General features: G+C 45.3%; 2 protein-coding genes across 4 annotated transcripts in view; one reads left to right on the top strand and one right to left on the bottom strand.

Moving 5' to 3' along the window:
• Nucleotides 1-6,138, top strand: part of EPS8 (EGFR pathway substrate 8, signaling adaptor) — a 143,456-nt gene extending 137,318 nt beyond the window's left edge. Inside the window, exons 19-21 of the mRNA XM_081212198.1 lie at nucleotides 1,379-1,559; nucleotides 2,855-2,984; nucleotides 4,532-6,138. Of these exons, the coding sequence (XP_081068324.1) occupies nucleotides 1,379-1,559; nucleotides 2,855-2,984; nucleotides 4,532-4,645 (425 nt within the window). The 3' untranslated portion in view covers nucleotides 4,646-6,138. The remainder of the gene's footprint in view (nucleotides 1-1,378; nucleotides 1,560-2,854; nucleotides 2,985-4,531) is intronic.
• Nucleotides 6,139-8,735: 2,597 nt separating this feature from the next.
• The window catches only part of PTPRO (protein tyrosine phosphatase receptor type O), a 132,905-nt gene continuing 114,168 nt past the window's right edge, over nucleotides 8,736-27,472 (bottom strand). For all 3 annotated transcript variants that reach the window (XM_081209851.1, XM_081209849.1, XM_081209850.1), the window contains 5 exons: nucleotides 26,484-26,606; nucleotides 23,452-23,606; nucleotides 21,670-21,805; nucleotides 15,343-15,461; nucleotides 8,736-13,517 (listed from right to left, as the gene is read on the bottom strand). In XM_081209851.1, coding sequence (XP_081065977.1) covers nucleotides 15,357-15,461; nucleotides 21,670-21,805; nucleotides 23,452-23,606; nucleotides 26,484-26,606 — 519 coding nt within the window. In that variant the 3' untranslated portion in view covers nucleotides 8,736-13,517; nucleotides 15,343-15,356. The remainder of the gene's footprint in view (nucleotides 13,518-15,342; nucleotides 15,462-21,669; nucleotides 21,806-23,451; nucleotides 23,607-26,483; nucleotides 26,607-27,472) is intronic.

Genomic DNA, 27,472 nt, shown 5'->3' on the forward strand with positions numbered 1-27,472 from the left:
GTCTCCATGCACGGACTTTTGCCGTTCCCCCAGCCCAACAATTCCAGGTGCTTTGGAAACATGGCCGTGGAAAGCAGACTTGACTAATGCAGACATGTTTAATTTTCACGATTTATTCTACTCGCAGAATCGCTTGGGTTAAATTTTGGTGCAGAAGTAGCCGCAGCCTTGAGCAGTGAACTGTCAGCTATTGCAAGGCTGGCGCTCCGATCCTTGGAGGGCTGTGCCAGGTTTTCATTGTGCTTGCTTTGCTATGTGCGGCACGTGCTAATTTTACAGGATGGGAAGGAAGAAGCACAGCCAAGGCTTCTTGGCTGGCAGAATTCAAAGCAATGATTTCCCTTTGCTCTTGAAATAGCCAGTGTGGGAGACAGGAGCTAAGGAAGAGAATGCTGCAGTAGCAAGAAACCCTAGTGATGGACTGTTTTTTGGTGCCTACAGAATTGCCCTGCTAATCTTGAACAGCCAGTGCTGTTGGGGTGATATATAGAGCCATCCTAGTACATCCTTATTTATGAAACATAAATGACTGGACCATTAGGTCCAGTTGTGGCCGACTCTGGGGTTGGGGCGCTCATCTTGCTTTATTGGCTGAGGGAGCCGGCGTACAGCTTCCAGGTCATGTGGCCAGCATGACTAAGCCGCTTCTGGCAAACCAGAGCAGCGCACGGAAACATCGTTTACCTTCCCGCCAGAGTGGTACCTATTTATCTACTTGCACTTTGACATGCTTTCAAACTGCTAGGTTGGCAGGAGCAGGGACTGAGCAACGGGAGCTCACCCCGTCGTGGGGATTCGAAGCGCCAACCTTCTGATCAGCAAGTCCTAGGCTCTGTGGTTCAACCCACAGCGCCACCCGCGTCCTTATATATTAAACATATATGGCCCTAAATACTAAGGAACCAATCAACATAAAGAACTCCTAAGTCCCATTGATTTTAATGGGGGGAAATGAAGAACATCCTTAGCTCTCTCCTTGAATGCAATTGGGCTTAAAAGTGCTTAAGTTTGGTTAGATCGCTCTCTAAGCCTGCAGTGGAGTTCACCACAAATCCTGTTAAATATGGGGGGGGGGGAGAGAGAATTCTGCAAAGTTGATTATGATTTGTCCTTAATCCTAAAATTCTGGATTAAACAGGAAAGAATCTGATAATAGCTATACCAGTTGGCAAGAAAATGGTATAGGGCCTCAATTCTATGCACATTTACTGAGGAGTAAACCCCACAGCCTTTACTTCTGAGTAAACCTGCATAGGATTGCACTGCAGTAAAAGCAATCAAAGTGGATGGCAGGAATCAGTTTCCCTTTGAGTCGCTTCTTCAGATACATATTTTAAACTGCAGTCAATTTTCTCTTCTTCCTTCTCCTTTTTTTAAGGGCGGAAATCTCAGATGGAGGAAGTCCAGGATGAGCTCATCCACCGGCTCACCATTGGCCGAAGCGCTGCCCAAAAGAAGTTCCATGTGCCACGATCCAACGCCCCAGCCATCAACATCAGCTACGACTCCTCTCCCGAAGACGTGAAAAGCTGGTTACAGGCGAAAGGCTTCAACCCAGTGTGAGTTTCAAGGAGCAACATTTTCTGATAAGAGTTGATCAGAGTTAAGAGGCAAGTAGACCACCTGAGGTGCTTCGTTGTCCTCAACACCATCCTGTCCAAAAGGGCTGGATTAAGCTCAGTGGCAGAACATCTGCTTTGCTTGCAGAAGGTCCCAGGTTTGTTTATTTATTTTAAGAGTTGGCAGTACGGCTTAAGTGCAGTAGTCTCTAAGCCATGTGCAAGTAACTGAATGCTGTAAGGTAAAGGGACCCCTGACCATTAGGACCAGTCGTGACCGACTCTGGGGTTGAGGCGCTCATCTCGCTTTATTGGCCAAGGGAGCCGGCGTACAGCTTCCGAGTCATGTGGCCGGCATGACTAAGCCGCTTCTGGCAAAACCAGAGCAGCTCACGGAAATGCCGTTTACCTTCCCACCAGAGCGGTACCTATTTATCTACTTGCACTTTGACGTGCTTTCGAACTGCTAGGTTGGCAGGAGCAGGGACCGAGCAACGGGAGCTCACCCCGTCCCGGGGATTCGAACCGCCGACCTTCTGATCAGCATGTCCTAGGCTCTGTGGTTTAACCCACATCGCCACCCGTGTCCCAACTGAATGCTGAGAAAGAGATAAAACTGGACTGGGACCTGGGAGAACAGAATTTGCATCTCCTCTTGGCCATGAAGCTCACCTTGGGCCAGTCACGATCCCTTAGCCTAACCTACCTCACAGGATTGTTAGGAAGGTGAAATAAAAAGGGGAGGAGGAGAACCATGAACCATCATCCTTGGAAAATAAAGGAGGTATATCAATGTAACAGATAGCTAGGCAGGTTCTGGAAGTTCAACAGGGAAAGGGGCCTGTCTGATCTCAGCTGGAAGGCAGCTCCATAAAATTGGGCCCACAATATTTAGGACCAGGTTGGCATCCCCTGCCTGGAAAAAAACCCTGCTTGAAATCCACTGCCATTACTGATCCTACAGTAGGTGGACCTGTGGTTTGGTTCCCTTCTGAATAAACTCCTCCAAATTGCTGGCATACCTCACAAAAGCAGGATCAAATTAAAAGATGATGCTTGATTCTCTTCCCTTCTGAGTTCATCTTGGGACCAAACAAATATGTTTGGTTTTGAGTTTCAGCTTTCAGGAGCCTACTTGGGGGTGTTAGGGGAGGCCTCAGCGATTTCTGGTTGCATATTATGAGTGAGCAATTTCTTTCCTTTACCCGAGTATTACATTTTGCATTTTCTTGTTTGTTTTTATATTTTAAAAAAGATAGTATCACTGTTCTAATCTGTTGCTGCTAATCCTACAGAACTGTCAACAGCCTTGGGGTTTTGACTGGCGCTCAGCTGTTCTCCCTCAACAAAGACGAGCTAAGGACTGTATGCCCTGAAGGAGCTCGAGTCTACAGCCAAATTACCGTTCAGAAAGCTGCACTGGAGGTACGTGCCGAGTCAGTTTCTCCACCAAATCCATCAGCTTTTGCCATCCTAGTTCCCCATCCATACTCTTAGGTGTTAGGCATGTTCTGTCTGAATGCACCAAGGATTGAATGACCAACACACTGCATGCATTGAGCTCTGAGCCCTTCCACTCAGGGTAATGACAAAAGTGGAATGAACATTAAGTTGGGTGTCATTTAAATGCTGAGTTGGAAGGGGCTTCAGCAGGAGTTTGGACTAGATGGCCTTTTGCTTTACCACTTCTAAAAAGGCACTGCGGCATGCGGCAGAAGACTGCCTTCAGCATCTCAACAGTTTATCTGAGAACCTAGCTGTACCGTCAACAGAATCACACAGAGCAGCTCGTAGCACTTCAAACTGCATGCTGCAATGCTCCCTCACCCTCCTAAAATAAGCAAACACACCACAGCACTAAGATCAGAGATAAGCTTCTACTTGCTCTAGGACATTCATAGTTAGCTGCAGAGGCAGTGCTAACATCAGGGATAAGCCTTTTCAGTATCAAATAGCAAGCAAAGGAGGCTTATCTCTGAGCTTAGCGCTGTGGAGTCACAGCGCTAAGATCAGGCGGAAAGCCTCTGCTTGCTCTAGGATAGTCATAGGTGGCAGCAGAGGTGGTGCAAACATCAGGGATAAGCCTCTGCTGCTGCCTTTTTAGTATCAAATAGCAAGCAAAGGAGACTTATCTCTGATCTTAACGCTGTAGAGTCACAGCGCTAAGATCGGGGGAAAGCCTGTGGCTGCTCCCATGGCTAGAATTTTGAATCACCTCGTATCATACCACCTGTCAAAGTGGCCTGTTTGGAATCCGACCCTTTGGCTGGGTCCAGTTCCCCAGACCTGCGCTACACATAGAAAATGGCAATGTTGTACGGAATGACTCTGTCCACCTTTCTCGAATAGCAAGCCCACTTTCCAATATGTGGGGAGTTTGAACATGCAGTCTCCGACCTTCCACCTGAAGTAACACATTCCAGTAGCAGCTTCACTGAATGGCTGCTCCCTCTCTCCTAAAACTGGAACTCACAGACCTCCAATGAAGTTGAAGGTTGGAAGACTCAGCGCAGATAAAAGAAAGTGCTTCTTTACACAGCTCATTGGGAAACTATGGAACTCACTCCCACAGGAAGCACTGTTGGTCACCAGGGGTCATCTAGTCCAACCCCTGCAATGCAGGAATCTTTCTCCCAACGTGGGGCTCGAACCCACAACCCTGTGATTGAGCATCTCATGCTTTTAAGGATAAGGCTATCGGTGGCTACTAGCTTTGTTGTTCTATGCTCAGAAGCAGAAATGTTTCTAGATACCTATTGCTGTAACCTAACCTAACAGGCTTCTCTTATGTTCTTATTCTCGGCTTTGGGTCTCCTCAACATGTTTTGCTGAATCAGAAACCTTCCTCCACTTCTACCCCTGTTAAATAAATGGATTTAATAGATGCATTTCATAACTGAAGTCAAATCTTGGCTCGTGTGCAAAAATAGGCTTGTTTTGAATCTCTCCCCCCCCCCTTTCTGATTTCAAAGGCTACCAGTGGAAGTACAGAATTGCAAGAGATTATGAGAAGACGGCAAGAGAAACTCAGTGCTGCCGCCACGGACTCGGGAGTAGAGTCTTTCGACGAGAGCAGCAGCCACTAAATGCATTCTCTGTCCATTTTTGTTCGTACTTGCTCAAAAAAAGAAGGAAGAGCTCCCATTATTCTGGGCATTGTTCCATCATGCTTTGTTTTAGGAAGCCATGAAGAGGAAATGTCTGGTTGATGATGACTATTTATGTAGACGCAACTTGATGCCATAAACCGGCCTTCATTAACCTGGTGTTCTCCAGGTGTTTTGGACAACAACTCAACTGGGGCTGATGAGCGTTGTCATCCAAAACATCTGGTTGGCACCAGGTTGATGAAGACTACCATGAAGAAAGCATGCAGCTGGGAGGTGGGGCAACTGGTGTCCCCCTTCTCCCTTACTCAAAAAGCACATTTAATGGGAAATGATCCAGCGCTCCCAAGGCTGGCTGGATGAAGCCAATCATTTCATGCTTTTCTGATCTTCTCCCTTCTTCTTCTTCAAAGCAGGCAAGCAAAATCACACCGCTATTTGCGGGGCAAAGATGGCCATTGAGCCACCTGATTAAAACAGGCAAGGAAAATCTGTGGGACTGTTGCTGTAGGACTCCAGCTTCTATCAGCTCTGGCCAGTCTGTCCAATGGTCAGAGCTGATGACAGCGATAGGCCAGCCGTATTCAGAAGGCCACCAGCTCCCAATCTCTGCAACAAAACATGTTGAAATCTGTGATCCAGTGTGAATCCAAAGGCACATGATCTAGCCAGGGAGAATCTCCTTTTAAGACCCATTGATGTCAACAGGAGTTAAACGTATGTGAGCTTTTGGCTCTTTGCTGCTGGAATCAGTGGGACTTCATGGCATCGGGAGTGCACCATTTTGCTTGTCCTGTCACTGTCATCTATAGCCATGGGCTCTTTCTCTCCACATCTCATTTCTCAGCACCTGAGATGCCAACGGCTTGAATCTTCCATACAGACTATGGCCAACAAATTCACAAGATGGTTTCTTAACGGAGATAGCGATAGCAGAGGTAACTTATTCTGGATTCCAATTTTACAGCTGTTCCGGTGGGGATGAGCACAAGAAAACCAATAAAGGCACAAAAGAAATGAGAACGGAAGTCTCAGTTTTTTAAAAGGTTCAGGGCGGGGCAATCAGAACTTTTGAAGGTCTCTGTGTGGTCATTCACAGTATTATTTCTGAAGGGCATCGTGTTAACTTCACCCATTGAAAGGGAAACCCAGGTTTTCTGGGGGTGGGGTGAAAGGCGATTGCGAAAGAGAACAAAGTATTAATTTCCAACTGAAATCTTTTGAAACATGGCCAATCTGAGTTAAATATTCCAGTAAATGTTGTTTATGGTACTATGACGACTTCTTCCCCCACCTCAGTTTCCCCAGTGCAAAATGTTCTATTCTGTCACCTGTATATAAAGGCATTACGAAAAGAAACCCATCGTGTCATTTAGAAGAAATTAATCATCTAGTTTTATTAATTTTCATGGTGCCTTTTTCACATGACTCAGCTGAAAGTCTGCAATAAACACTATTTGATGTATGTAAAATGCTTTGCATTCTCTGTCGTGATAAAGGGAGGGTGGAAACAAATGGTGAAAGGTTAACATTCTGCCCCCCTTTTGTCCCAAAAGAATGGATTCAGACATTTAGAAACCAGCTGTGGTATAGTCCCAAGTTCTAGCACTTAGATTTCTGTGTGTGTGTGTGTGTGTGTGTGTGTGTGTGTGTGTGTGTGTGTAGAGAGAGAGAGAGAGGCATTTTTAAAGCATTTCCCTGGCTTGTTAGGCAGTGATGGACTTCGGACTCTCAAATTTCAGTGGCACCCTGTGTGATGATTAAATTCCTCCTGCCGCTGCCTCTCATGCTTGGTTGTGGTGTCCCCTGCAGTGCAGCGCCCAGTGTGGCCAAACTGGTGGTGCCACCTCTGGCTGTGGACATTTCTACTGTAGGCCCCCCTCTCATACTAGCTTTCCATCTTCAAGGGTCTTTTGAGATGAAACATTTAAATGCGATCATCCACCTGCATTCCGACATTATATGGTCCCTAGGAGGACTCATCTACATGACAATCTACTGTATTTTTCGCTCTATAGGGCACACCCAACCATAAGATGCACCTAGTTTTAGAGGGAGAGAACAAGAAAAAAATATATTCTCTCCCTCTGTGCACAGCTCCCCTTCAGCGAAGTGGCAGGAGAAACCGAGCCCCTTCCATTTCTCCTCCCGCTTCGCTGAAGGGGTGCTGTGCACAGAGGGAAAGCTGTGCAGCGCCTCTCCAGCGAAGCCAAGCCAGGAGAGCAAGAGGGATCTGTGTGCACCGACCCCTCTCACTCTCCAGGCTTCAGCGAAAGCAATGCGAAGCCTCCAGGAGCTCCCACTGCACTCCAGAGGCTTCGCGTTGCTTTCGCTGAAGCCATGGAGCCTGCATTCGCTCCATAAGACGCACACACATTTCCCCTTACTTTTTAGGAGGGGGAAAGTGTGTCTTATAGAGTGAAAAATACGATAATTGCTTGAATTGGCTCTTCAAGGAGAAACACCAGTATGAAAACCGGGATTTATCATCTAGCTAAATTCTCTGCAGAGCAGGGCATTTGGCAGATTGGAACTTTGGATTTTTATTTAATTTGGTGCATTTCTATCTCACCTTTCCAATAAGGAGCTTCAGGCAGCTTGCGTGATGGATTCCCCCTCCCCCCCCATTTTATTCACCCGACGACTATGTGAGCCAGCAAGTTGGTGAGTGACCAAAGACCACCACTCAAACTTTGAGACTGAGTCCGGATTTGAACGGTTGGCTCCTCCTGAGCATGAGAGAGGAAGCTGCGCCACGCTGGGCTCCACACTCAGCCTCCTCCCAACGATGCAACATTGCGCACTGTTTGATATGACAATACAGACAGTCATCCTAGCACGGGGGGGGGGGCATGAAAAGAACACCCCCACCACCAAACTGGTCTCCTCATTGGACTGTTGTAGCTGAGGGTAAGTAATTGAAAAAGTTTGGGCAGCACCATTGTGGGGAAGACACACATGAAAAGGATTGGTGCTCCCCTCCTTGCACAAACCTTAATGTTTTTCTCCAACAAACACATGTGCATGTTCTTTACCACATTCATGCTCATGTGTGCTCTCTCTCTCACAAAAGCTCTCATCCTTCTCTTTTTGCTACACTGCTCTTGATCCTTTCTTCCCCCACATAAACCATCAGTTCTCCAAACGAGGACTGGTAATTTTGATAAAGCATGAGAGCAGTTTTGGGCAAAATTAGCCAGCCATCATACATTAATGGCAGATATCTTTTGTAATGTGCTCAGAAGGGTTTTTGTTTTGTTTTGTTTTGTGTGGTTTTTTTTGCAAATGGTATTTTGCAGGTTTGTGTGCTTTTGCTGGTTGTTCCCAGCACATAGCAGCTCTTGTAAATAGTGTGTGCTTTCTTCGTTCCAATAGGCTGACAACTGAATTATAATACAGTCATACCTCGGGTTGAAGCAGCTTCGGGATGAATACTTTCGGGTTGTGCTCCGCAGCGACCTGGAAGTAACTGAGTGCGTTACTTCCAGGTTTTGCCGCTCATGCATGCGCAGATGCTCAAAATGACGTCACACACATGCACGGAAGTGGCAAAACGCGACCCACGCACACACTGTCATGTCTTACGTTTAGTTCAGGTTGCTCCAGAACGGATCCCGTTCGTATCCAGAAGTACCACTGTACTCTAGCTAAAAGCCTAAAAGATGTGGAGTGTTGTTTTTCAATAAGGGAAGACCCCAGGTCTTTCTCCCTCCTCAAGGTCAGGTTCCAGCATTCTGTGTCTCTGAAATGCAGAGTTGAAGAAGGAAGAACCACAAGTCAGGGACAGAACATTCCTGAACAAGGCCCCAGATCGAATCCCGAGCAACTCCCAAGTAGGACTGGAAAATCTGAATCCTTGCCTGAAATCCTGCAGAGCCCCTGCCAGTCATTGTAGATGGTCGTGAACTAATTGTATCAGTGGCATGACTCTGGCAGAAAGAGAGAAAATGTCGGGAACAGGCTATTGCAGAAAGATGCCACCTTTCCTCTCATTGCTGCTCAACACAGAAGGTTCTGCAAGTAATTGCACAATGACAAAATAAAGACGAAGCAAGCCATCTAGGTGGTGTTTTTGCGTCAATCAGTGTTATTTGTGCCGTTCATGTTCATACAGCTCTGGCCCCCATGTTCAGATTCTATAACTCTACAACCTCGAAGAAGCTAAGCCTAACACAGAAATACTTTTCTAATACACACATTGCTGCAAAACTCAGAACAGTCCCAACTGAAAGAAATCAAGACAATTGTTTGAGGTGTCGCCCCATGCTCTTCCATAGGATTGCAAAGCAACACAAAACCATGTTTCTGTGGCCATCTGGTGTGACAAGCCTGCATAACTGATGATCTATGAGGTTGGTCCCTAAACCACAATAATGTTTGGTTTCTCTGCACCCAGTGTTTTTTTGTGATGGTACCCATGGCACTTTTATCAAGATACAAGCACCAGTATCATTTTTTAAACCCCCCAAATCCAGATGCTTTGAGCAAAGCAGTAAGAATCTGTAACCATACACACCCAGACTTTCCTGACAACCAGGTTTTTGATTTCATGATTCAGCCAGGAGCTCCTAATGCACCTCCTGAGCATGTGCAAAGTGCACTCCCTTTTCTAAACACCAGCTTCTGGTGTTTCTGAGCAAAGAACATCCAGCTCAGAGAACATGAATTACCTGCAGGTTCGAAACCCCATCACCTCTTTATGTAAAAATTGAACACTGATCCCCCTTTCGCATTGTGAGAGTTCGCACACAGTTCGCACACATAGTTTGTGTTAATAACTTGCTGATCAAAATCCTGAATCAATGCTAATGGTTGGTTTTGAGTCTGAACTCTGGCAGCTTGCTAGCTTTTATCTCATTTTGGAAGTGTGCACCCCCAAAAAGTGGGACAGCGGGCAGGAAAGAGGTGCACAGTTTGGTCAAGCACACAGAAATCACTGTCCTCGAGTCCAGGACAGATGGACTGCTGGTCTCTGGGACTGCTGGTATGCAATGAGAGCATGGCACATTCATAGCTCGTCTTCAGTGCGCGTATCATCAACTACAAAAATGCCTGCTCCACCCTACCCCCCCCCCCCGTCTTTTTGTATGTGTGGTCAAAACGCAAGCTAACATGGCCTGAGGTTTTTTTCTTCCTTTCCTTTGGTACCCCCCAAAATGCAACTTTGCAAAACATTGTGTCACACTTGCCTGTGCTGTGTGATCTGCTTCCGCAGAGCATTTGATACCGAAACCTGGACTTGCTTCAGAGGAAGTTTGTCATGTTGTGAACACCTGTGAAAATTGCTTCTTTAGAGGCGTGCAAAGAGGCGCTTACGTTGTCGCATGGCTCTGCAGAAATACAGTTGGTAGTTTTTTGGCCATCTTGGTGGCGCAAGGTCATTTTGAAGTCAAAAAGACCCTGTACCCTGAAGACTTAGCCTTTATCCACACTCCCTCTTGTCCTGCTGCTTTCGCCTGGGGGAAACCGCTCTTTAGCATTCAAATGGAGTAAACGGCAATTGGGCTTCTTCTTCTTTTGCAGATGGCCATTTCTTTTCTGCTTTAGAGCGAAAGAGTGGGTTTTCCCTGGGAAAGAAGAAGAGCAGGGGGGAAACCACTCAGACCCACTAGCCCCATGCTTTCTAGGCACATGGCGAGCAGATGTGAGGATTAGCCCTTTTGCTCTAATCCTAAACCTGTACATGTACAGGATCACACTACTAGTCTGCTTATTTAACTGAGCAGATTAAAGGACAGCACCCTCATCTAAGTCATGCTTTTCAAAGACATGCAAGCCTGACTGCTTGTGATGACATGGGTGGGGTTTTTTAATACACATCCCATAAGAAGCAAGACCTAGTTCAAGGGTGGCTAACCTGTGGCTCTTCAGATATTGTGGGACTCTGGCTACACTTAGCCACAGTCAGCAGGACCAACAGTCAGGTATGATGGGAGTTGTGGCAAACCATATCTGAAATGTTACCAGACATCTGATTGGCACCTGGGTTTCCTAATAAGCACCTAGAAACCTACTTGCAAGCACACAGCTCTCCTGAGCTAGATCATCAGCACGTAAGTAAATAGTCCAAAAATCTAGGAGGAATAAGTCTTTTGAGATCAGCTGGCCTCTGGCGCACTTCTGTGACATCCCATGCTCTGTCCTTGTGAAAGCTGGTCAGTCAAGAGAAAAAATCTGTAGGAGCGCCCACAAATTCTGGAAAAGCAGATGGGCTTGGCTAGAAGAGCTCCATGGAGGGAGGTGGATGGGGTTGGATCAGAGCTGAGCTTGTGGGGTTGCCGCAGAGTTTAAGGGCACTTCCAAGACAAGCACTCAAAAGATTTGGTCCACTGCCTGCCACAAATCTATTGCAGGGACTGAGGGTAGCAAGACAGTGCTCTGTTCACCCTTCACTTGTAATAAAAAATAAAATAAAATCTGGATTTGGGGAAAGGCTTTAAAATGTGTTTGTTAATGTGGCAGGCAATGGGAATTAAACTGCAGGTGTGAGCAGCTACCACAAGTTCTGTAACTGTGATTTCTCTTGCAGTCACCCAGCAAAAATAAGCACGCACCCATTCTCAAAGTGTTTCAGTAGCTCTTACACCATTTAATAGCTTCTTTCTGAGCAGGGAATTGGGGACATAAGCCTTATTTACATTTGGGACACTTGCCCATCACACCATATTGGTTCTTTGTTGCTCAGCTGCAGGCAGCCTCCACCATGGAGACCTGGCTGGTGGCTGAATGCCCCCCATACCCAACGTTAGGAACGTTGGAAGCTGCCTCATACCATGTACATTGGTCCAGCTGAGTACCGACTACACTGACTGACAGCACCTCTCCAGAATTTCAGGTAGGGGACAATGCCACCTCCTACCTGGAGATGCTGGGGAGTGAACCTGGGACATTCTGCATGCCAAGCAGGTGCCCCACCACTCATTGACTCCATCGCAAACCCTCAACTTACAACATTTCTTCCCAGCTTGTAACCCCAGGGCTTTCCTTGGCATCCTGGTTGGTAGGTACATTGGCACTGGACAGTCCATGGCAGCCACAAATCCCACCCCAGCTTTCATGTTTTCACACCATTCATTCAAGGTGAAAGGCTGCCTACAATCTTCTGGTTGGTCCTTCCCACTTGAACACCTTTAAGGTGGGGAAAGCTCCAGATATTCACATTAAGGGAATCCATTCCTATCTCACCCATGTTCCAAAGAGCTCAACCTGGCCTAGGTGGGATTCACCCCCTGGCACACAGATACACATGCTATCCTCACAATCCTGATCCAGTGCACTAACCACTGCACCACACTGCCATACTCCTTGAAACTGCCCTGTTTTTGCAAACGGGAGCATAGATTCAGCATTTTTTGTTCTTTCTTCCAACTCAGCCCACCTCCTGGGTATTATATTTTGCTTCCAGTAGTTCCAGAGCCAATCCCTTCAGAAGCTTTCTGTCAAACAGAAGTCAAATAAAAAGGGGCACAAACGAGAAAATGCCCCCAATATCCTGACAGCATCTCTGTCACAACGTGTGACTCACCTAATCAGTACAATAACCCAAAGAAAAGAAGAAATGCTGTGTTATCCTAACTCAGCTGGTTGCTCTACGAGTGTTTTGTGCTACGTCCCCCATCAGCCTCAGCCAGCCCAGCCTTGGGGCTGATGGGAAACGTAGTCCAAAACACCAGGTTACCAAAAGTTGCACTACTGATTCCAGAATATATGACTTGCAGGGAACTGATGAGCGGCACACATGGGCATCACTGAGGAGCAAAGCAGTCGTTTCAATGCACCTAGCATGCTAAAATAAACCCTCACTTCTGCACCTTTCTCAGGCCATTGGAAACCAGCGACATGTATTTACCACTGCACTTTACTTCCCTTCCCACAACATCGACAAACTTCCTAGTTTTGTGTTGTTTTTGTTTCGTTGTTGTTGTTTTTTACACAGGGCGACTACACAGATAACAAACAAAACCAAGCCAACGGAGAAGGAACAGGCAGCAAAGGCTCCTACTAAATGGGGATAGTGATGACATTTGGACCAGACTCGTCACCCAAAGTGGTTGTTTTGTGTCCATTCACAGTTCCACCCCGGATCCAGGCGCACAGGATTCATTTCCCCTCTATCCATAACACAGGCTGGTTGAACAGGCTAGAAGACATTTCTGCTGAGATGCACGGATCTCCAGAGCTTCTCAAAGTGCTGTGAAATGTCACCATTGATCTCTGTTCTGTCGTCTCAGTCAATCTTTAAAACGTTGGCTGTGAAGTGAAGTTTTCTTTGCACCTAGCTTTGAGCCAGTTTGTTTTATGAGGACGGCTCAACTTGGAGGTTCCTCTTGAGCATAGACAGCAGTATCCCAAGATCTTCTTCCCCCGAGATCCACAGTCTTCCTGTCCCTTGCTCCATGCTAATGAGGTATCATCCAATACCCTAGCCCTGCCTTTGACAGACCTCGCCAGAGTCACACTTTGAAAGCTCACTGTCGTTTGGATTGAGCCTTGAATATTGCACTTTCCTTAACCTTCAAGCCCAACCTGCGTGTTTACAAAATAAATAAAGAGAGGGTTTGTAAGAAGAGAAAGACAGAAAACCTTTCTGAAGCACGGAGTTGGATTTGGTCCAGTGTTATAAACGTCTAAAAAAAGGTACAGAAACAAAATAGTCCATACAAGACACTGCAGGTTCCTTAAGGCTATGTCTCCCCAGAGCTCCTGGATGTGAAATCTCGTCTTTCTTTTTTTCACTTGTCCATGGGTACTGTTGTCCATGGCAAATCAACAGAACAGTAAACAAAACAAAAAACCCCAGAGAGAATTAAAATCTGAAGCAAGGGAAGATGGATGTCTTTCATGTTCTAACCTGCAACGGAGAAAGAAAGAAAGATATTGTAGCCTTAGTTTTAAAAATGAGCCATCAAATGAGCTAATATTATAGCAGGGTCATCAAATCAGTGAAATGCTTTTGCACTGATTAATTGTCTATAATTTAACTCGGGCAACATGGAGATTGGTTTTTATTTATGCTCTTGTGGTTCATGTTTTCGCTTTGGTATGTTTTGTGGGAAGCGGTTCACAAATGAATGAAAGAAATTTGGAAATCTAAGAAATGGCCGCGGGTATAAAAAAATACCAATTTCACAGAAGAACAAGCTGGCAATGCTTAGACCTCCACCTAACAGGTGAAAACACACACACGCACACACCACAGAAAACCATATGCCCCCTTTTGTGGTGATGGTGAAAGTGTAAGGTAAGTTTTCCAAAAGCTACCGTATTTTTCGCTCTATAGGACGCACCCGACCATAGCACACACCTTGTTTTAGAGGGGGAGAACAAGAAAAAAAAATACCCCCCTCTCTGCTCAGCGCCCCTTCAGCGAAGCGGCAGGAGAAATGGAGCCCCTTCCATTTCTCCTCCCGCTTGGCTGAAGGGGCGCTGCGCAGCTCTCCCTCTCTGCTGAAGCCACGAGTCTTGCAAAAGGAACCCGAAGACTTCGGAGCACAGCTCAAGTTCCTGCTGCGCTCCAAAGGCTTCAGGTGGCTATCCCTGAAGACTGGAGAGCGAGGGGTCGGTGTGCACCGACGCCTCTCGCTCTCCAGCCTTCAGCGAAAGCAACGCAAAGCCTCCGGAGCGTGGAGGGAGCGCTCCCTCTGCGCTTCGGAGGCTTCGCGTTGCTATCGCTGAAGCCAAGGAGTCTGCATTTGCTCCACAGGATGCACACACATTTCCCCTTAATTTTTGGAGGGGAAAAAGTGTGTCCTATAGAGCGAAAAATACGGTAATTCCTCGCTGTGAAAGGGAAAAGCCACCTTTACTTCTCTTTTTCTTTCTTTATTGCAGGATCACGCCCGGAGCCAAACAAGGCCCAGAAATAAATAAACGGTCCTTTTGACTTGTAGCCCCACTGACTCAAATTGGCATCCACTGATCAATTAACATTAATAACACTTTGTATTTACAGAGCACAGCAGCTGAAAACTCTGCACGCATGTCATCACAATTGCCCTGACGCAGTTCAGAAACTTGCACATGTAAGCAGGGCTCAGACAGGCATATTCCTGGGTGGACTGGGAGCAAATAACATAGACTGGAGATACATTTTCAAAGGAAGATGCAGCCTCTCTGCCTTGCATTGAACGGGAAGAGCATCCTGATGCATAGTCATTTATATCCTTACATGTTAGCAACTTGCACATTAATGCTTGTGTGTGTGTGTGTGTAGATAATTAAGTATTATTAATTCCCCCTTTACTGCAGGGCAGAGGTATACATAGTGCAAGCAGAAATCCTTGTGTTACTGATTCTATTTTGCTGAATACAGCCTAACGGCTCTGGCTCCACCTGCTGTTGGCCTCCTGCCTTGCACCCTGCCTAATGGATATGGACCACCACTGGTTGAAATCCAGCTCTGCATCTCCTCCCAAGCAGTTACGTTTGGCACTACCATTTATTTTTAAACCTGGCTGTGAATGGGCAGCTCTGGCGGCTGAGCCTCTTGCGTTGCAAGCACAGGTAGGACCCATCAAGCCAGCACTCCATGCTAGCTGGATGGGAGTATCTGGCTTCAAGGCACGGTCCTTGCAATAAATAAAAAGGCTGGGGCTTTAATATTTATGACAGCAGCTGCTCCTGAGCGAGCAGTCAAAACTCATGCATGAAAGCCAAAGAAAGCTCCTCGGACTCACCGCCTGGCCTGGAATTATGACTTGCTGACATTCTCATATATAACGTCGCTGATGCAGAACTGCTTCTTTTTCTTTAGCCACATTAATTGCACACACTGGTGAATAAAAATGTATTGTTCCTGTAGAGAGAGAGAGACCAAAAGGCAGTCTATCAGATCCAGTGGGATCTGTTTTACGAACCCAGCCACCCACATCCATTACGCATGTGCTAAAAGCAGTCTTCTTGCCGAGAAGGGATAAAGACACTCTTAGGTTGTTCCCCCGAGATCTACTCCTCAGAGACAAAGGAAGGAAATTAAGAACAAGACCAGCAGAAGACAAAGTAAAGTGCAGGTACAATTATGAAGAAGATCTGCAGAAGGGACATGGAAAAGAGTTAAGAGCCTCGGACATAAGATCACCATGTTGATGGACTAGATGGAACAGATAGAAAGGACTGACAGAACCCGAGACCAGGAAGAAGAGACGGTGGATGAAGATTGGCAGAAAGTTTAAAAATTCATTTAGAGAAATATTGCAAAATTAACGACTGTTAGGAAAATCTTGGAATGAAACTATTAGGCTTTAGTAGAAATGTTATAAGGAGTTATGTATAAATAAGTTTTTAAGTTCTATGGTTTTTTATGGTAAGATAAGGCTAAAATAAATTAAGACAACTAAAAGACAGAATACAGTGAAAGATGGAAAGGATTTGCTGAGATAATTAATAATTAGAATACAAAAAAGGGAGGTGTGAGGAGGTCGAGGAAACAAGTTAATGAAGATAAGGGTATGGGAATATTGGATTTGTTTTTATTTATTTTTTTGTTCTTGTTTTTGATTTTGGTGTATTGTATGTTTGGTACTTTTTAATTTTTTATTGATTTGTATTGTTTAATCTCTTTTTTCTTTGCTTTTCCTTCTTCTCTTTTTTCTGTAACTTTAAATTCCCAATAAATACCATTTAAAAAAATAAAAATAAAATAAAAGCAGTCTTCTTGATCCTGATGGATCCCAGAAATGACATCAGCTTCCCTGGGACAGTTGGGAGCAAAAAATAAAAATAAAAAATCAATGTTATACAGACAGCATGAAAGAAAAGAAAAAAAGGAAGGGGAACTGTTCTGAACATTCGGAGGAACTTTTCATATAATTCGTTGCTCTGTCAAGATTGGTCCTGGGGTCTGAACTGGTTATATTTGATATCCCTTCTCATGACTTTCGTGGCAGGTTTCGTTTGAGCGTTTCAGGCTCAGTGACCAGCCTTGTCAGGGTCCAAGAGACTCCTTTGAAAAGCAGGCTTCCAGTTTTTTCTTATCTGCACGCAGCATTGGCCTTCACCTCACCCAGAAGGCTTGAGAGCGATGCGGTGAGCATAGCCAATTCATTTTCCACTTCAGAAGGTAACCTGAGACCAGGTGAGTGGTGAGCACAGTGTGGTTTCAAGTTTTCTGCAGAAACATTCACAACCCTCCCAAGGCTGGTTGGCTTCCAGCTCCTTAAAGCGCACTGACCTCTAGTGGCTGTTAACAGAAGTATTTCCCCTCCTTCGGATCAACTCGCTTTCGGAAATGAACCGATGGAGGGACCATTAAAAGAGGCAGAATTGTTCTTCCCTGGAAGCACCAAACCAGAAAGCATGTACAAGTTTGGTTATTTAAAGAGCATTGTGGTGTGTGGAGAGAGGCACACGATCAGAAATATGCTTTGTGGAGAGAGTTTTTGCAAAACTTTCCCCCTGCATAGGAGTTTCAGGGGGATTCTCACTTCCTGAAGCTTCCATCACTCACAGCTGTCCATGGAGGGGAATAATAATAATAATAATAATAATAATAATAATAATAATAATAATATATTATTTGTACCCAGCCCAACTGGCTGGGTCTCCCCAGCCACTCTGGGCGGCTTCCAACAAAGATTAAAAATACATAAAAATGTCACACATTAAAAACTTCCCTGAACAGGGCTGCCTTCAGATGTCTTCTAAATGTCAGCTAGTTATTTATCTCTTTGACATCTGATGGGAGGGCATTCCACAGGGCGAGTGCCACTACCGAGAAGGCCCTCTGCCTGGTTCCCTGTAACTTGGCTTCTCACAGCGAGGGAACTGCCAGAAGGCCCTCGGCGCTGGACCTCAGTGTCCAGGCTGAACATTGGAGGTGGAGATGCTCCTTCAGGTATAAGAATCTACATTGGCTCCCATTTCCAAGCCCAATTCCATGTGTTGGTTCCCTACAGAGCCCTACAGAGTCTCAGACTTGTATACCTGAAGGAGCGTCTCCATCCCCATCATCCAGCCTGGACACAGAGATCCAGCTCCGAGGACCTTCTGGCAGTTCCCTCACTATGAGAAGTGAGGTTACATGGAACCGGGCAGAGAGCCTTCTTGGTAGTTGCAGCTGGGCTGTAGAATGCCCTTCCATCAGATGTCAAGGAGATAAATAATTATACACAGTGCGTTTTTTCAGGGGATACTCAGTACTGGCACCAATTTGTTGTTAAAAAGCATGGCACTTATTGTAACAACTTCATGGTGAGCACTGGCACCTATTTTTCCAGGAAAAAAGCACTGATTATATGACTTTCCATAGACATCTGAAGGCAGCCCTGTATCAGGAAGCTTTTAATGTTTGATGTTTCATTTTGATCCATTATATTCTGTTGGAAGCCATAGTATAGAAGTATAGAAGAAGAAGAAGAAGAAGAAGAAGAAGAGTAGTTTGGATTTGATGTCCTGCTTTATCACTACCCAAAAGAGTCTCAAAGCGGCTAACATTCTCCTTTCCCTTCCTCCCCCACAACAAACACTCTGTGAGGTGAGTGAGGCTGAGAGACTTCGGAGAAGTGTGACTAGCCCAAGGTCACCCAGCAGCTGCATGTGGAGGAGCGGAGACGCGAACCCGGTTCACCAGATTACAAAACTACCAATCTGGCTCATTCTTCTTCTTCTTATTTTGAGGGAACAGAGGTGAGGTGAAGCATTCAGATCTGCTGAATCAAATAGCTCAGGTGTCATGGGCAGGTGGGTCAACCTGCATACTTCAGAGGTTGGGCCAACAAGCTCAGAATTGAAAGGACAGGATGAAATCACAGTTCCATTTCAAAGGCATTATGAGAGCTCAAGGATGCTTTCCAGGTAAAAGCAATCAAGGATAACCCAGGGTAGTACTGGCGAAGGACCCAATGGCCAGACAAAGAGGCTTGGAGGACCACATTTACGGTCCTATATCCCAAGCCTATATAGAGGATTAAATCTTGTGGTTCCTCCTTTGCTTGCTGACTCCCTCCCCGCTTCCCTGGACACTCCAGCCCCTGGCAACTAGTTCATCATATCCTACTCCTGAGTGTTAAATACTGGCACGAGTTGGGGGTGTTCTTTAATCCAGATCCGGTTTGCTGAAGCATTACAAAGCCCTGCTGTCTGCTGTGTTTGTGCATGAGAGACAGAGAGGGGGGATGCAGTGATGCTCTGCCAATGGAACAGGAGGAGAGGCCAGCTGGCAAACAGCAGGAACTCGGAAACTGCACAGAAGCTGGCAGTCACTAATGCGTGGGCACTTTGGAGGAAAGCTAATTGAGTGCCACTATGCAAACAAGTGGGTGGCATAGATAAGGGGGGGAAAGGAACAGCAGCTCACCTGACAGTACCCTGATCTGCTCCACAGAGAGGTACAGCGTGTCAGAAAGGCCTGGTTTTATACACACCAGGGATGTGGAAATCTGTCAGTTTAGTTTTCTCTTTGGTTCTCATTTTACCATTCTCAAGTTCAGTTCTCTACATTTCTTTGTGATTATTATTTTTAAGAGTCTTCAGGAAAATTCGTCAGTGCTTCAGTTCAAATTCCTCCAAGTATACAATTGTTTTATTTGCAGTTTTGTAAAACAATTTTCCCTAATGCCAAACATTATGGTATGCTATTTTCACTAATGCCCCTTTAGGCACACTTCAATAATTTGCATTTCCGTACATATCACTTGACTGGAGGACTGCGTCACAACATTCAGAGACGAGTGAATTTCACAAGATGGCTGTGTTTTCATTTAAGTATGGTTTTTAGAAAGCGAATTGGGTAGATTTGCCTTTTAAATGTGAAATCAATTTTCCCCATCCCTAAGTTTGAGGCTGTTAACTGGGACTAGATGCTGTGATCACATTAGGCCAGGGCTTCACCAACCACACTGGCTCCTAATTTGTTTCTGGCCTCAATGCAGAGTGCTCATCTTGACCTTTAAAGACCTCAAGAGCTTGAGACTGGGACCCCCGCAAAACTGCTCATCTCTGCACGAACCTGCCCATGTTACAGATCATTAAGCAAAGGGTTTGAGAATAAAATAAACTGGGAATACTGTGTACAGTTCTGGTTACCACAAGTCAACGAGAAAGGATATTACTGAATTGGAAAAGGGGCAAAACAAATTGTGGCGATCAAAATAATCAAGGGGTTGGAACAACTCTCCGGTGAGAAAAGGTTGCAATATTGAATGCTCCTTAGGAAAAAGGGGGAGAGCATGCTAGGTAAACGTAAAGGGACCCCTAACCATTAGGTCCAGTCGTGGCCAACTCTGGGGTTGCGGCGCTCATCTTGCTTTACTGGCTGAGGCGCTGACGTACAGCTTCCGGGTCATGTGGCCAGCATGACTAAGCCGCTTCTGGTGAACCAGAGCAGTGCACAGAAATGCCGTTTACATTCTCACTGGAGCGGTACCTATTTATCTACTTGCACTTTGACATGCTTTCGAACTGCTAGATTGGCAGGAGCAGGGACCGAGCAACGGGAGCTCACCCCGTCACGGGGATTAGAACCACTGACCTTTTGATCAGCAAGTCCTAGGCTCTGTGGTTTAACTCACAGCGCCACCCACGTCCCCATTAAATTTAAGAATGGTGTGGGAAAGCGGAGAAGTCCCACCCTCTTGTCCTTGCTGTCATAATACCAGAAACTGGGGTCATCCAATGAAGCTGAAGGAGATTCAGGAAAGATGAAAGGAGGTGCTTCTCCACACACCACACAGTTCAGCTTGGATAGCTCAGTTGGTTAGAGTGTGGTGCTGAGAACGTCAAGGTTGCAGGTTCGATTCCCATATGGGACAGCTGCTTTGCAGGGGGTTGGACTAGATGATCCTCAGGGTCCCTTCTGACTCTATAATTTATGATTTTAAGTGATGCAAGCTTTCCCCCAACCTGGCGCCCTCCAGAGATTTGGGGCTATAAAGCCTACCAGCCCTAGACAACTTACGATCTACTTCCGTATTTAAAGCTGCGCTGGCTGTGGCTGATGCGAGTTGTAGTCTGAGACTGTGAGATGGACCATTGGCCTGTGATCCAGCAGGCTCTTCTTGTGTCCATGCACATGCATTGCTGTGTCCATATGGCACCTACTGCTTCTGCAGCATTCAAGCAGGCAGTGAGCAGGCACCAGGCAGAGCTGTGAGTGAGAGTGGCCAAGTATTTAAGGATGGCCCTGCATCCCCTAAGCTAGTCTGCTGCCCTCGAGTGTGGCAGACACTGTCTCCATTCCAGCCCTGCTTCCAGGCTTCCCAGAGGCACCTGGTTGGCTACTGTGGGAACAGAATCCTGGATAGATGGGTCTTTGGTTTGATCCTGAACAGCTCTTCTTCTGCATGCTAAGGTGTTCAGTGGAGCTCCTTCTTTGGGCACACACCTGAGGTGGGGCAGGTGGCTGCAGAAGGGACTCCTTAGTGGTGGCACCGAGTGTGGAATGTTTTCCTCAGGGAGGCTCACCTGTGTTGAAGGGTTTCTTTAAGGTTCATTATTGTTTCACAAGATGTGTATCTCTTTAAAGGCCAGAGGAAATAACATGACCTAGATTTACAGCTGAGAAGCAGTATAGCAGGTGCTGTTAAGTTGTGTTAATGAAGCTGTGTCAGCAATTGGGTATAGTATATAAAGAGCAGCATGTAGCTCTCTCAGTACCCTGGCGAATGGGTCATACTTATTGAGATAATGTAATTTAGTGTAAAATGAGTTTTTGTTTTTGTTTTTGTTTTTGTTATTAAAACCACGCAAAAGTTACTTCTGCGTTTCTTGAACGTGTGATCTCCCCAGCACGCCTTCTGCAGCGCAACTAATCTGCAAAATAACCAACAACCTGGTGTCGATCTTGTTGTCATTTTCATGGCAGGCAAGGACTTTTAAAAAAGCTTTCTCAGGCTTTACAAACCTTCATGTGGCTTTGTGCTTGTTTCACTTCTGCAGATTGCTTTGATGCTGCTCTGCCATGTTGCTAAATTTCAATTGTTTGGGGGGTGGCGGTGGTTATGGTCATTTTAACTTTCTGAAAGCCCCCTGGGATTGACAGGGTATAAATCCCACAAATAAAGTCTTACCTCTGTCTGTACCATAGACATCCGATAGGACCGCATGTCAGACACCAGCCCCAATATATCTACAAACTCGTGGTCCCGAATGTGCTGTAAGAGTCGGTCCAATGCTATAAAAGTCCCCGTCCGTCCCACGCCGGCACTGCAAAACAGAAAGGAGCAGTGGGATAGGGATGGGCATTTCTATCCATTTTTTTGTTGCTCATTTATCCAGGCTGAAGACCCACATTTCAACATCAGTTTTTTCCCCCACACCAGTTTGCAAAATAAAACCAAATAAAAGTTCCAATGAATTTTATTTATTACGCAAGTTTTTCCTCTATGTGATTTTGCTTAATATATGGGGGGAAATTTGCAAATCAATTCCCCGCTAAAACAATGCATTTTTGAACCCAGAGCTGCATTGCAAAATTCAGAGAAGCACACATTTTAAAAGATGGCTGTGTCTCGGTTCTAGTATTCTTGCAAAAAAAATAATAAAGTGCATATTACGTAGGTTCACCTTCACATGTAAATCCCATCAAATTTATCCCTCATCCCTAAGTGAGTTACAGATAGGTAGCCGTGTTGGTCTGCCATAGTCAAAATAAAAAGATTCCTTCCAGTAGCACCTTAAAGACCAACTAAGTTAGTTATTGGTATGAGCTTTCGTGTGCATGCACCTAAGTGAGAATGTGCTTGAAATGCAGCCCCATTTTGGGAAACAATATTCATATTGCAAACATCCACCACCGTCATCATAGGAGATTACTTATGCTACAGAGGCATAGCTGTCAACTTTTCCCTTTTCTTGCGAGGAATCCTATTCGGAATAAGGGAATTCCCCTTAAAAAAAGGAAAACGTTGACAGATTTGTGCAGAGGGCTAACTTTATGTTCTCCATTGTGAAGCTTCTTTCAGATGTTTCCTGGGAAGCAGTTCATAAATGAAACAATAACAACAACAAAAAAACTTCCAGGCATTTCAGGTCAAGATTCACCAAAAGAGAAGAAAAAAGCTTTTCCTGTACAGTGGTACCTTGGGTTACGAACTTAATTCATTCCGGAAGTCTGTTCTTAACCCTATGCATTCCCTACATAGGCCTCCCGTGGCCCCGGAAGCAGATTGCATTCATATCCAGGGGCAAGGTTCACAACCCAGGACACCTACTTCCGGGTTTGTGGAGTTCGTAACCCAAAGCGTTCATAAGCAGGACTGTTTGTAACCCGAGGTACCACTGTATGCTACAACTGCAGCTAGAATATCGCTAGCACAAAGATGTAAAAGTGTTGAAATACCAACTAAAGGAGAATGGCAAGGAAAACAGATGGAAGACGCTGAAATGGCAAAATTAATGGAAAGACTTCAGGACTGGGAACCATTCATGTCATATTTACAGAATCAATGTAAAGAAATGGACTCATTTGCAGGGTTTGATTAAACACTTGCAATTAACAAAATAAATGTAGGAAATATAATGAGGATGTTGAAATGATAAGAGAATAATATTTGTGTTAAAAAAGTTAAAGAATAAGAAATAACCAATAAGTAGGGAGAGATAATATGCCAAAAAAACCAGAAGAGGAATTGGGGAATGGTATTTTTGTTATATGTTATGATATTCTGATTTTAAAAAATGTAAAATTTCAATAAAAATTTCAATTTCAATAAAAACACATAAATGAAACAATAACAATACTAACAACAACAAATTGCACAGCCATCTTTGTGAGTGCTTCGAAGGCATTGCAACAACTTTCTCTGCCCCTTGCTTTGCTAATGTCTTCTAGGCAGAGAGGAGAGGCTCACCTGCAATGTATGATCATGGGGCCTTTGCTTTTTGCTGCCTGCTGCCTGACCATCTGTACAAACTGCAAGATGCTTTCTGCTGCGTTTGTGGGAGGGACTCCGTGGTCAGGCCAAGCCGTGTAATTAAAATGCATCACATCCTGCACCTCATCGGCCTGGGGGAAAGAGAAAGAAAAGTGGTGCTTAGCAGCCGTCGCCTTTATAAATCAGTGACCACCAACTCCAGGCCAGGGACGTTTTGAAAGGTGAGAAAGGTACCGTATTTTTCGCTCCATAGGACGCACTTTTTCCCTCCTAAAAAGTAAGGGAAAAAGTCTGTGCGTCTTATGGAGCGAATGTGTGTTACCTGGAGCCAAATCGCTGTTGTCCTGTGCTCCCGGGCTGCTCTTTGGGGGTGGGGGGAGGAGCCACACTGCTCTGCCTACAGCCTTTGCTTTCCCCTGAAGTCCCGACAAGGTTTGCAAGGTTTGCAAGCAGAGGGAAGGCTGTGTGCTCCTGGGCTGCTCTTTGGGGGTGGGGGGAGGAGCCACACTGCTCTGCCTACAGCCTTTGCTTTCCCCTGAAGTCCCGACAAGGTTTGCAAGGTTTGCAAGCAGAGGGAAGATTGTGTGCTGCTGGGGTGCTTTTTGGGGGTGGGGGTGGGGAGCTACACTGCTCTGCCTACAGCCTTTGCTTTCCCCTGAAGTCCGGACAAGGTTTGCAAGGTTTGCAAGCAGAGGGAAGGCTGTGTGCTCCTGGGGTGGAGGGTGGGGGTGGGAAGCAGCAAATTGCTGTCTCTCATTGCCTCCTAATTCAACTGCAAAGGATTGCCTAACTGGATTCTGAGCTCCATTTGAAGTTTAAAAATAGTAAGTTTGGGGATTTCTTCAAGTAGCAGTTTTGGGGAAATAGTCATAAATACATACAAAGCATCTCCACAAACCAGTAATAGTAATTTCAGCTAAAACTGAGCAGGTATCTGGCTCAGGAACAGTTTAAACTGCACAGCTATAACCAGACATCCTGTGTGTGTGTGGACCATGTTCCTAGTAGCTAATCTTTACTGCTGAAAAGAGGCTCTGATATTCCACTCCAACTCTATAATTCATTATACAAATTCTTACAAGTACAGTCCACCTATACTAAACCAAAAACATTGTGTTCTCTTGGTATTGAACGGAAGCTATTTATCTGCCCTCTTTTCCTCCTCTGTTCTTTACTCAGTCACTCCATTTTGAATCTTCCTTTCAAAACAACCATGCCTGTTTTGAGAAAACTTCAGAGATTTAGGAACTGGAGCACAATCATTTGATCTTTAGCTTCACAGTATTTTAATATTCTTTTGGAAGCCACCCAGAGTGGCTGGGGAGGCCCAGCCAGATGGGCGGGGTATTAATAATAATAATAATAATAATAATAATAATAATAATAATAATAATAATAATCATCATCATCATCATCTTTTTGCTGTTCCTCCATACTCCAAGCACTTCTCATTTGCACAGCCCTGGTTTCTCTCCCTGACTATTAATATTCTTGATTAATAACAGTAAAATGCTCAAATTTTAGTTTTTGTGACTGTTGCCAATACTGACTTCCCAGTGATGATGAAAACAGCTACATTCTAATGGAATGTCTGTCCTTTTTCCATTCTCTTCATTATATACCGTGGCTCGCTTTAAAGCAGCAAAGTGGACAGGAGCCACACACTTTGCTGTTTTAAATAGTTTAGTACAAAATTTGAGTCAGATTTTTTTTCTTGTTTTCCTGCTCTAAAAACTTGGTGCGTCTTTTGGTCAGGAGCGTCCTATGGAGCGAAAAATACGGTAGTCATTGGAATTTACCTCCCGATGAAAGTCACAGTCCCTGGAAATCCAGATTGGGGCAACAGCAGGAGTAAAGGGTTAAAGCACCCCAACCCCAACCCCAGCCAGGGCCCTACTCAAGACTGGCTGCTTTAAAATAAACATTCCAATAATAATAATAATAATAATAATAATAATTATTATTATTATTATTATTATTATTATTATTATTATTATTATTATTTTGCAAATTTATAAACCTCTTCACAGCCTAAGGCCCTCAAAGAGGTGTGCAAGATAAAATGAAAAATAAAATACAAATTCTAAGAAAGCCCTTTCCGAACTCGGGAGGAGAGGGGGTTGCGGGCTATCCCCTCCCACACGCGCGGGGGATGGCCTTTTGCCCCCGCGAGATCCAGGGAATCCCCGGGCGTGCCTGCAACTCGGCCCGCCAATCGGCGGGCTGGGGAGGTGTGGCCTAGCATTCTTAAGGCCAGGGACGCCCGGGGACCGCCCTCTTTCCCCCTTGCCAGCTGAGCAAGGGGGGCGCTGCCTTGTCCGAAACCTATGGAGGTAAGGGCCCCGGCACGCCCCCGAGCGGTGACACCCGTGGGATACTAGTTGGCATACTCCAACAGGACTCCCACGGCTTGTGGTTAACCCTTCCCGGTCTCCATGCCGGGTAGTCGATAGGAGCCAATGCCTAAGGCCAATACCTTTCAATTCTGTAATCAATAAAGTTGTGGCCTTTTTATGCCCATTAACCTTAAATTTTGTGTCCAGTGTCTTCATTTCACATGGGAGAGGGTTCTTGCCACGCAACAATTAAACCCATTTCTATAGACTGCAAAACTATAAAGCCATTCCCATAGATGCCCAGTTGGTATTTCATCAATGACTGGGTCAAACCTCCAGGAAAGCCTACTTAAACAGAAATGTCTTCAATAAGTGGCTAAAACATCACGGCTAATTTCAGCCGGCAATCTATTCCAGAGGGCTAGAGCTGCAACACTAAAAGCCCAGTTTCTAGTATAAGTTATGTGCATTTTGGGGGCATGCAGTACTTTCAGCAGTGCCACATCTAAAAACCACAATTGCTGGGCAGGGATATATATGGGGCAAGGCAGCCCACTATGGATACACTTTATTAATAAAAGGTTTCTGTTTACAAGAGGTTTGAATTTAGATCCAAAGTTTGCAGGACGAACAGCATTAGTAAAAACAAAAAAACCCTTTACATTGACCTACATAGTTGATTCTGAAATTCCTAAAGACCGAATCTGATTGCTCTTCTTCAGACAGCATCTCCACTGTGATGTCCCCATAAGGAACCAACTCTTCCGTGAAAGGCCAATAGTGATCACATTTCACCTGGAAGAAAAAGAGTCAAGGAAAACTTTTCAAAGTCTTGGTAAGCGTCGTAGCTTAAGCCCAAATCCAAATAAGAAAAGGTTTAGGAGTAAACGCTACACCAGGCACCCCCAAACTCGGCCCTCCAGCTGTTTTGGGACTACAATTCCCATCATCCCTGACCACTGGTCCTGTTAGCTAGGGATGATGGGAGCTGCAGCCCCAAAACAGATGGAGGGCCGAGTTTGGGGATGCCTGCTCTACAGAAATCTGGAGCCGAGTCCCTAAGACGTTTGGATGGCACCTTTTATGCCTCCTTCTGGCAATTCCTGCAGCTGGTGCCAAACGTATTGCTCTGCTTTCCTTTGAACCCTATCAGTAAGGTCGAGGAGGGGGTCTTGTCGTCTGGTCAGCCCAGGACCCCCATATAGACTGCCCAGGCTTGTGCCCTGATAGGTCGCTTTGCTGCTGCTAATGTAGCAATTTGACTTCACCTCCAGAGAGGCACTCTATTGCCTCTCAAAACAGAAAGATGCCAACTTTGTGTGTGCATGTGTGTATAAAAATATATGCACACAATTTCTGCTAAGGACTAGAAACATCGTTTTTCCAAAAAAAGAATCTTTAGAAGCTGAATTCTGCACCCAGCTCCATGTACTGTGCATGACAGGTACGCATACGCACACACAAAAAAACCACACAGAGTCTATTCCCTATAAAGGTTTGACCTCTGATATGTAGCAATGTGATTACTGAGGGCTGTATTTCATTGTACGTTTTCTGTAAACCCGATTACACATGGAACGTAAGGGAAAGCATGTCATATAATGTGGAGATAAGATGTGAATGTAATCTTCTCCCTATTATAACAAGGAAACTGCTCCCCG

The sequence above is a fragment of the Podarcis bocagei genome (genome assembly GCF_964188305.1).
Source record: "Podarcis bocagei genome assembly, chromosome: 10".
In the NCBI taxonomy this organism is placed as follows: Eukaryota; Metazoa; Chordata; class Lepidosauria; order Squamata; family Lacertidae; genus Podarcis; species Podarcis bocagei.